This window comes from Seriola lalandi, unplaced genomic scaffold, assembly GCF_002814215.2.
Source record: "Seriola lalandi dorsalis isolate HSWRI2012SDOR001 ecotype SW California unplaced genomic scaffold, Sedor1 jcf7180002054982, whole genome shotgun sequence".
Taxonomy (NCBI): Eukaryota; Metazoa; Chordata; class Actinopteri; order Carangiformes; family Carangidae; genus Seriola; species Seriola lalandi.
The window spans coordinates 786,203-797,427 of record NW_019525531.1 but is presented as its reverse complement, the minus strand read 5'-3'; the positions used below and the strand labels follow the sequence as shown (position 1 = coordinate 797,427).

The window sequence follows — 11,225 nt, the reverse complement described above, 5'->3', positions numbered from 1 at the left end:
CCTCAGAGGTCTCTCTGTGTCTTCCTGCAGACGTCCCGCAGAGCGATGATGATTTGAGATCTGCTCTTAATTAACCTCGCCGACTCTTCCTTTTCACGACTGGATCTTCGAAGTCTGAGTGGCATCTTTTTCTTTTTCAAATCTCCTCTGTTCACTTTAAATGAAACTGGGGCGTTAAATACTTTTTTTTTTTTTTTTTAGAAGTCATGAAAATAGTGAAAGTTTGGAATATGAATGTGTTTACGTATTTAAGTATGGAGATCATCAAAATGTAAGACAGCCTAACTCTAACTCCAGCATCTGTACGACTGAATCATTACAGCTGATATGTCTGGAATCTGAAGACCTAAATAACGTTCATAACTGCAGTGTTAACACATCTTAGCGCTCTGAGTATCTCTGGTGTTTTATGTTGCTATGAACATTAGACACATTTCATGAGATAAACTAGTTGTGACTTGTGTGAAATGTTTAGACTAACAGTTTGAACTCCCCATCTCTGACCTTCAGAGGCTTGAACTCCAAATCTCAAAAACTCCACTTTAAAACACAAGACTTTTTAGGAGGCCTGATTTTTCTTTAAAAAAAAAAAAATTTCAACCATCTTTGAATTTCCACCTTATCGAGGCTGTAGATATGGAACAGTAGACAAATGCGTCTCTGGCTTGTCAGATTAACGTCTCAATTCTAGCTCGCACCCAACCAAGGCTCACCGGGTGACAGCTGGTTGGCGATTGATGCGTTAACGGTAATATTAAACTTTAGCTTGTTAACTTGGCTGCTAAAGTTTAAAATAGAGAGCGGAGGTAAATGTTACCCCGACCTGTTGGAGAAAGGAGAACAGGAGCTGGAGGAAGGTTGCAGCAGACGGCTGCTTATCATCCGTGTCTGAGGACGAGGCTGAACAGCTTCTCAAGACTGAACTCTGCCCGACAACGACAAGTCAAAACTATAGTGATAACTTTATTTAAAGATCGCTCCATCCTCGGACCCTTATACACTGGTCGATCTCATCAGTCTGTGATATTGGTATTAGGTCATGTCATGCTGTACCTTACAGGTCAGGTCCTACACAGCGCCCAGATTGTCTTGAATCCTGTATTTATATACATGCTTCCTGTAAGTGTAGAAATCTGATGAATTTCTCCACATGTGAATCTTGTCTCGGAGGATCAAGCCCTCGGGTTTTACTCTGGAGCTGTGCGGAGGCTCTGGTACGTTACCTTCTACCTGAAGCTCCTCCAGGTCATTTGAGAGGGAAAGACGCCATCGCCACATTTATCTGCTGGCTGGAGTCATGTAGTCTCATTGAGATTGAGAAACACAGTCACAGTTACGTCAGCTGCACACATACATAATGAAGTGAGGCTGAAATCTGAAAAACACAGGAGATCTGTTTCTGCTCAACGACTTTTACACATTAAATGAAACTAACTTGTTGCTTGTTTCATTTTTCTCTTTCTTTCTTTATGTTACTTGTTTGTTATATTTTCCCATCCTACCATCCTTTCTTTCTTTGGATCCTTTTTTCTCCCCACTTCCTCCTTTATCTCTGCTGCTTTTCTTATTGCTTTCATCATCTTCCTTCTTTATTCCTTCTTTCCTTCTTTAAATGATCTGAAAACTAAAGAACGTCTTCACATCAGTCCTGTTGCTTTGGACACTACAGTGCATGTCACTCAAAGTTCAGATGCTGTGTCATGGCTTGTCTCTCTGGTTTACATCTCAACCACTAATTTCTTTTTATCGCTCTGATTTTTGACCCTCACCACTCAACCAACCTTCCTGGTTCGTGTTCTCTTTCAGTTCCCGCCTGCAGGCGTTCTTCCACACATCGGCCTCCTCCAGTAACATGAGATAAAAATCTGTCAGTCAGGACGTTCGCTGCCTGAGGGGAGCGAACCAGTCACACACAGAGGGGATGTTAGCATGTTTAGCATGTTAGCAGCAAGTGAGCACACTGCAGTTTCTGCTGTCTAGGGTCGAGATTTATTCCCCAGCTGTTTTCAATATTATGCATCATCATCATTACTGTGACATGAAAATATGTGGTGCAAATGTTTTTTTTATTGTTTGCTGTGTGATCAATGTGAATAGATGTTTTTACTCATGTCAGTTCATCTCTTATAAGAGTTTCAGTGAAGTAACCACGTGAAATGAATCCTGGGAGTTTACAGTCTTTGTAGTGTCTCAGGACTTCTGGAGGTTTTAGCTCTGTTTTACATTTCTGAAAAACTGTCTGGTGGTGGTCTTGGCTTTTTCTGTTCTGGAGCGGCTCCCTCGGTCATAAACAAGTCAAAAGGGACAGAAAGCTGAATGTAACTATAAAGATGTAAAACCTGTGGTAGAGAAGTGGCAGCTTGAAGAAACTACTTTTGTGTAGGCTTAAATGTTTCCTGTGATCACTGCTTGGGGAATGTATCACTCTTAAACTTGGGAAAACTTTTTAAAAACTGAACAATTAAGTTCAGGCTTCTGGTTAATTTTAAGACAGGCATAAACGAGATCTGTCGATTCTCTGTTTTCCTGCGTATCTCCTGCATCTGACATGGTTCACACATCTCTGTATTTCTCCCATGTTCTGCTGCAGGTGTACACCTACAAGCAGAATGCACTCACCAGGCAGAAGGTGCAGCCCATGCACCACAGCAGCATCAGAGGGGTGGAGGACATGGCGACACTGGAGGACCTCCATGACGGCGCCATCATGCATAACCTCTTCCTGCGTTACCGGCAGAGACACATCTATGTGAGTGCCTCGACAGCTTTGCACTAGAATTTTTAGAACTGACTGACTCTTCTTGAATGATGGTTAAATTCTGGACACACCGACCCTGCAGAGAGACTCGCTGAACAACAGTAGATACAAAACAAGAGGAAAAGAGAACATATTAAAGCAATAAACAAATAAAACGTGAAATACAGAAGTAATATGTTGAAATAGAACAAGTATGAGTAAAATCTACACCTTATACGTCCCATATTTTACACTTTTCCTGTTTTATTTTTAAGTGTTGATCCATAAGAAGATATATTTGTGGTTTTAAGAACCAAAAACCATCTCAATGTAGTTTTACATCTCCTCTCTCAGGCTTCTCTCTGGAGCTCTAGTAACAACAGGTCAGTGGAACATGGAGTATGGGACCTTTAATGTACTTTAAGTGTACATTAGAAGTGTTTATACAAAAATGCTGTTGCGTTGTATGAGATGTACAGATTAAGTTTTGTCCATAATGATATAGAGATTTTTTTTTTAGATTTATGTTGACGTTTTAAAAAGAAAGGGAGAGAAAATTGGCACAAACTGGGAGGAAATGGGTGATTAACTTTCTCTCCATTGACCTCAAGGCAAATTCATGCAGGTCGACTTATTCTGACATGTAGCTTATTCGCCCCTTGATCTGGTTTCGCATCATAAATCCTTGACGTCCAGATCAGCGCTGTAAATTCATACTGATGGAAAATCATCAGATCTGAGGCATGTGAGGTGAAGAGTCTGTGGCGTCAGAACCCAGAAGAAACTCATCTCTATCTGCAGTATCAGCGTTCACGTTCCCAACCCGGCCTGTCAAGGTACGCTGCCTTCTTTTTGAGAGCAGGAATCTCCCATGAAGGGATGAAGTTGCTCAATCATTAGATAACAGCACAGATAACCGTCTAGACGCAGACAGATGGAAGGAAGAGACAGAACTGAACATTCAGAGCTTCATACTGAATATAAGTGTTTCTGTCAGAGACTGGTGGTATTCAGTGATTACAGTGATGTTCCCCATGCACATCCTGTCAAAACAAGTTTGGCTTTCTGCCTCTGATTTATTACAAACAGCTGGTGTGAAACAAATGTGTGAAATTGAGTGAAAGGTGTGTTTAACTGCACTGAGTTAAGCACACATCGCATCACACTGGAGACGTGTACGGATGCAGCAGGTTATTCATAAGTGGTTCTACAAAATACGAACCTGTCTGACGGCTTTCTTTTGAGTTTGAGATTGAACAGAGATTTTTTTTTTTTGTCTATTCTACACAGAAATGTTGATTCCACTTTTCTTCCGTGTGTCTGTTTCTGGAGATATGTATCATCTCCTTCACTAATCTGCAGATTTGCTCAAGCTAACCGTGAAAATCCTTCACTGTATTTGAATTCCCCTAAACATATTTAGGAAAAACTACTTCAACAGTACTGAATCAATAGCAGTAGATACAGTAATATAAAAGTATAGTTGTAGGCGTTATTATTTCTTTTTTTGGGGGGCTTTTTATGCCTTTATTGACAGTGCAGTAGAGAGAGACAGGAAATGGGGAAGCAGAGAGAGGGGGAATGACATGCAACAAAGGGCTTGTCTGATGTGGGACTCGAACTGGGGCCAACTGCAGGACTGTAGCCTCTACACATGGGGCGGATGCTCAACAAACTGAGCTACTCGACGGCCCGCGTTATTTTTTCTTCATGTTTTTTTGTTAACAACTGATAGACAAATCTGCAAAGCTTTGGCTTGAAGCTAAAAAACTTTGCTCCTCAACTGGCTTCCCACAAGGATGCGTGCTTTCACCACTTTTATTTATCCTCTACACAAATATGTCAGAGCAGGTATGAAAACAGCACCGTCCTAAAGTATGCAGATGACTGAGCTACGAGCCGGTCATAGACGACTTTGTCAACTGGTGTGAGAGGTCCTACCTTCAGCTCAACGTATCTAAGACAAAGGATATGGTAATTGATTTCAGGAGACGGGCCAATACACATGAAGTCACATCCACTAAAGGTCAGACAGTGGGGTGTGTACAATCCTAAAAACACCTTGGGACAATTATTGACACAAAACTGAACTTTGAGGCAAATTGTGAAGCTGTGTGTGAGAAGGGGCTTCAGCATTTGCTGTGTCTGAGGAAACTGTCCTATTTCCATATTGAGAAGACCATTATGATCTTGTTCTACTGAGCTTTTGTTTAGTTGATTTCATCTATTTCGCTGGCATCATGGTTTGGAAACCTTGTGCACATGTGTTGTCCGTGATGTGTGTTAAATGTGTATGTGTCAGACTGATGACTCATTTTACTGCAAACCAAAGTTACCTACAGCTACAAATAATCTGAACTAACCTAAAAAGGTATAAAATTGCATCATGATTGCTTCCCAGGTTGATCTCCAGATCAGCTCTGTGCTGTTACCCTGACAACTGTCAGTTGATGCAATGCTACGTGACGTGGCCAGTGTGTATGTTCAACATTTCTAATTAGATGTCTGTAAACGGCTTTCTGCAAGTTGTCATTCAGTGGGATTCAGAGTCTGAACTCAAGGACTTTCAAACTCTTGTTATTAGTACCTGACAGATTTATGCTCAGGGTCATTGCCATGTTAGAGGAAATGTTTCCAGACCTGGCTGAGGTCTTTGGCTCTTTGAAATGGGCCTTAAGCATCTTCTTTTGCCTTAGTCCTGACTGAAAAAGAAAAAGTTGTTTTTCCATACACATAAAAAAATAGAATAAAAGCACATCTCTATTTTGAGCTCTTGTTGCGGTTGAGCCTTGAGCTATGCCAATAGTCATTTTAGATGCTGCTATTCTTTACCACATGGGGAATCACATTTCTCTCAGCTTGGGCTAAAAACGAGGGTTCAGAAGCTGTTGCCTGATCTTAACTGTTACAGTTGAAGGGATTTTATACTTGTTTCGCTCAGATCACGTTGTGCTAGTTACACTTTTCTTCCCAAAACAGATTCATTCTTACAAAATTACACTGAATTAACAGTAGTATTTATGCAGCTGGTTTATTTCTAAATAGTTTCCAGATGTTAAAAGGCGCAGAGGTACATAGAAAAAGAAACTTTGCATAAATTTAGCTCCGTTCTTGTAAAGTAAATTTCATTTAATCAGACAAAACAAATCAAAAAAGTGTTTCTTTGCGTAAACTTTTACCATGATTTCGAAGGGCTTAAAGTTTTGTTGGAGCACAGCTTGTTTCCTCGACCCCAGTGTCGAACAGGCGATGAAAAGCACAGGTGGTTAAAACCCAAACAAGCAGAGAGATTCTCAGTCTCTGAGAGTCCAGGTTGTTGGAACCTGGACGGCGCTTGAACGGAGCTCCTTGTCTGGCAGCCAAGAGCAACACGTTTGCCAAGTGAGAGGGAGGATGATTAGAGTTTGGGTTTGTTTGGTTTGACGCTCGTTTTAGAGGCTGGTATTCCTCAGTGGGAGTTTTGGCGGGAGCTAATGGGTCCTGGCTCGTCTCCGCTAGCGACCGTGTCTTCCAAGCTGTGAGACGGAGCAGTGAAGAGCATGTTAGCTTTGGAGGGAAAAAAACAGTGAATCTGAGAACATGTAAGAGGAAAACCTGTTTTATATGTTTAACATGATATATATTTGATGATTATGGTAACATTTTTTCCCTCTACTGTTGCTGGGTCTCCTGACCTTTGACCCTTGAGAGTCAAATTCTCTTATTCCCTTTGTTAGTCTCTCTACCACTGGCTTCCCACTCTGGACATTTTATTATAGAGTGTATTAAGCTGAAACATGTTTCTGAGGAAGTCTGAACAACCATTTGAACATCTTGTCATTTAAAACTGTTATGCTGTTAGCATTTAACCTCTAATAGACTCACTGGATATTTCTAATGGAATATTTAAGGCATCAATCAAAGCAGATACACAACAAGTCTAGATAAAACAGCAAAACATTCATTTACCATCGTCATAGGTGTTTGCTGATGTCGAAGACATTATTTATCAGTTTTATAATGTGACAAAGTGATAGTTAAGGTTTGGTTAGATTTAGGAACTATCAAGACTTTTTTAGGGAAAGATTGTGGTTTGGGTTAAAATGGCTACTTTGATAAAGTTATGGGACCTTCATTGAACCTTATCAGTTCAGAGTTTATGCGAGTTTAACACCAAGCTTAATCCCTTTACTTTAAGCAACCCTCTTGTTTTGCCTCTATTTCTATCACTTCTTTTTCTTCTACTGAAGTTAGCATGCTAACTAACCAGCGCTGGCCCGGTTGCCCTTTCTCATCACTTTCCGATACTGTCCAGTCTGCCCTGAAGACGTAGCGATGCTCACAGGACGTATTATAACCTCTTGTCTTGTAAACGCAACAGTGGCTGAAGCTCGGTAAGACTGCTAGCTGTTAATGCTAACGTTAGCTATGTAGCAATAACAAAACGTACAAATAGCGCCTTTAAGCTTTGAAAGGGTTAGCGGCAGTAGTGGTCAGAGCAGCAGTAGCAGCAGTGAAAGGGGTAACGGGTAGTGGTGATGTTAGCCGTAGTACAGAAACTTTTCAGGTTGGTGATCCATCCTGTTCTCATACTGTAGGCTATATGCTGTGCTAACAAAGTAAACGTGATTAATTCCACACTGTCCTGCTTCACACGTCAAACTAATTGGCAAACAAAGCAGCTCTGTCCCTGCTGACCTCAGTAAAGGAGCCTATGAAACTCTACTGTTTGGTGTAGAAAACAAAGGGATATGTAGGACAAATGGTTCCCAACTATTACTGTCTCATTTTGTACTTATGGACTAATGAACAAACCTGACCCAGCATTTTATTCAGCAAAACAAGCCGGCGACAAAGGCAGCCTTGTGCTTTCTGCACGCATTAGCCACAGTAACCTTTGACAAATGCCATCTTGTTACTTTAATCACAACTGAATGCTCCCGTATGGTCGAAATTATCCAATCAATTCATCACAGCCACCCAATCTCCACCCAATCTCCACCCTGACTGACGGGGCTTTTTTTCTTCTTCTTCTTCTTCTTCTTTTTGGGCCAGAAGCTGCAGAGAGGGAAAATTAGAGAAAAGGTTTTGGTGAAGTGGGTCATAGCAGACCAACGGAGAAGGGCTGTAAACACACTGCTGAAGCCAGAGAGCCAACAACAAGCTCTAAAAACATCAGGGATCAAATGTTAAACAGGTTAAAGGTTTGTTTTAAATAGAAATTCAATTTTAAATGACCAGATTCATTTTCTATTTGACATTGAAACTCACTGCTATGTGTTACGCTCTGGTACTCATAGCAGGGGAATGATTTTTTTCATATTTCTTAAGAATGGAGTGGACGTTTAAAGGTGATTTAAGTCTTTACACCAAGCAGAAACAGTGCTGTTACCGAATGTGAACTCCTGCGCCACTCCTTCCAAACCCCTTCCTGTTTAGATCTGAGGCAGTTTCTGTATTTTATCTGTTATTAAAAACAGAAGATCAAAACTAGTTATATAAGATTATGAAGAAATTATATTTTTCGCTTTATTACATACATAAGCATGATAATACCCTCAACATGTGTCGGTTCCATGAGGGACAAACTGTCAGGTGATATCCCTTATTACAACTCGTACAGATATTTTGTACTACTTCCAACTGCTGCTGTCATTGCTGCTGATATTTTTACTATAAGTACTATTAATACTGCTGCTACCACAACTTAAAAATAAAAAATATATATATATATATATATATATATATATATATATACATATATATACTTTTTTTCCAGCTGCTCATGGACATCATGGCTTCTACATTCCTGCCAGAGATCTGTCCTGACTTTTGACATGAGTGTTTACTTCTGAGACCTTCCAGAAAAGTGTAATGGCTTCAGTGTCATGTCCCATGAGTGTGTGTGTGAGGCAAGTCAGTGCCCTCTAAGACATGAGTTAATCCAGACAGTAAAACATGCAGAGTGACAGTCTTCTCAGGGCATTTTGTTTTTTGGATGGATACACATTCCCTGGAGGGCATGTCAAATCTGAGAGTGCTGCAGTGTCACTGAGCTGAGAGTGTTCATCTTCTGCTTGCAATAAAAAGGTAGAGGGTAACACCTGCACATGATATACAGCACTTTTTAAATGAAATAGTAAATAACAATATCTCTGCAGGCGAAAAACAGGTGAGAACTTTCTTCGGTTCCTGGAAAAGTCCCTGCAGGGAAAAGAGGGCAGAGAAAGGTGAAGTGTGCATGAATGCATGAAGTCAGATGCATTAGAGCGAAGGGGCCCCGGTGTCATAACCTGTCAGAGGCCCCTGAATTTCTTAAAGCACCCCTGCTGACTTCTTGGGAGAATTAATGAGTTAACTCTGTTGCTGAAATACAACTTTTATTCTCATCTCATATCTTAATTTTTATCTTTACAGGATAATAAATATTCTCAGGACTTATTCTACTGTTCAACTTAGAGCTTTGAATAAGACCTAAATGTGTGTGTGTGTGTGTGTGTGTGTGTGTGTGTGTGTGTGTGTGTGTGTGTGTGTGTGTGTGTGTGTAGCTGCAGCTGTGGGAGTCTGTTTAGGGAGTTTAATATCTGAATGTGGGCTGAGTTTCTCTCCAACATTATTATAATGGCCAATCACAAATTGAGTCCCTGTCACACGTTGGTTGGAGAATTATTTCATTTTCTAGTAAAACTTGAACACAGTTGCAGTAGAATATGAGGTTTTTAATTTGCAAACACAACAATCAACATTTTCTTATAACTTGTTTCCAGTTTTCATCGTGAATGTTTCTGAGGAACTCAGCTCCTGAAGTGTTTAGTTTGGTTGTCTGGTTGTTTTCCTGGGAAAATATTTTAGTTTTAGCCAAACTGTGAGGCTAGCTAGCCTCAGCGCTACTTTGCCTTAGTGTTGACATTACATAGCTGAACTGGGAATTTAGCCCGGAGGCAACCATACTGGTTCGTGTGTGTCTGTGTGTGTGTGTGTGTGTGTGTATGTGCGTGTGTGTGTGTGCAGTCTTTAGCTCCTGTGATTGTAACCAGCTGTGCTGTCGACTGGTGGCCTCACTCGTCTCCTCTGCAGATTCCAGTTGAAGAGTGCACAACGTACACACACACACATGCACGCACGCACGCACGCACGCACACACACACACACACATGCACGCACTGTCTCTCTCTCTCTTTCTCAGGAATCTCTGACTTGTTCTGTACCCCACCACTATTCACTTTCATAAACACACACTTGCACACACACACACACACACACACACACACACACACACAGACACACTCATTTGTCACATGCTGTTCTTCCTTAATCTGCCCCCCCATCAGTATTTTTTCCACTGAACTCCCCCTCATCACACACACATCCACACACAGTCTCTCTCTGGACATTCCAGTGTCAACACCTCTACTCCTCTCTCTCTTGTCCAAGCAGGGGGTCGGTCAAATCAAGAACCAGGGACTTTGTGCGTCGCATATTTTATACACAGACATAGAGAATAACTTCATCTAATGGCAGGAAAGTCTTCCACTGAATATCCTGTCTCTGTTTACATCTAGAAACCTGCTTGGTTGCTGGTTAATTGCAGTGGCTGTCCTCATTATTTGTACTGGACAACAGATTTTATTTTTTTTAAATGTGACTGTGACTGTTGATTAAATGTTTCAGACTTCCTGACAAAGAGCTCCGTCACACCAGAAAGCAACACAGTGAAATTTGTTGTTACATCTGCATCTAATAAAAAAGATGCAGATGGAAGCCTGGTACCACCAGGTTGTACAGTGTGAGCTGTTGGTTGTAGCTCGTTTTCATCATATAGTGAACACAAACAGGAAAACTATATCCTCTACGTTTCCTTTTCAGCAGTACAGGGTTGTGCCAAGGGTCCCAGCAACTGTTTGAAATAACTGTTAACATTTCGTGTTGGAAAGTTAATCAAATGACCTCAAAGAGACACAGAATGACCTCAAAGAGACACAAAACGACCATGAAGAGACACAGAATGACCTCAAAGAGACACAAAACGACCATGAAGAGACACAGAATGACCTCAAAGAGACACAGAATGACCACAAAGAGACACAGAATGACCTCAGAGAGACACAGAATGACCTCAAAGAGACACAAAACGACCATGAAGAGACACAGAATGACTGCAGAGAGACTCAAAATGGCTACTAATTGATTCAAATGCTGCATTGATTCACATAATGTCCTCATAGATACACAGAATGACCTCAAAGAGACACAAAACGACCATGAAGAGACACAGAATGACTGCAGAGAGACTCAAAATGGCTACTAATTCATTCAAAAGCTGCATTGCATTTCAACATAATCCAGTCATCGATTACATTACGGACAAAATGTAACTTCTAGGAGACAGAGTATGACGTGAGACCGGGCTCAACCGTGCAGAATCGAGCGACACATGTGAGGGTCAGCCGTCAGCGAGTGTGATCTATGTGTTCAATCTGCTGTTTGTTGTTCAGTGGACAGTTTGACC

At 41.0% G+C, this 11,225-nt stretch overlaps 1 protein-coding gene and 1 long non-coding RNA gene across 3 annotated transcripts in view; both read left to right on the top strand.

The window, feature by feature from the left end:
- The window catches only part of LOC147817258 (uncharacterized), a 236,097-nt gene that overhangs the window by 146,550 nt on the left and 78,322 nt on the right, over positions 1-11,225 (top strand). The window lies entirely within an intron of this gene.
- The window catches only part of myo10 (myosin X), a 135,356-nt gene that overhangs the window by 45,809 nt on the left and 78,322 nt on the right, over positions 1-11,225 (top strand). For both annotated transcript variants that reach the window (XM_023396699.2, XM_087171233.1), the window contains exon 3: positions 2,591-2,749. In XM_023396699.2, the coding sequence (XP_023252467.1) occupies positions 2,591-2,749 (159 nt within the window). The remainder of the gene's footprint in view (positions 1-2,590; positions 2,750-11,225) is intronic.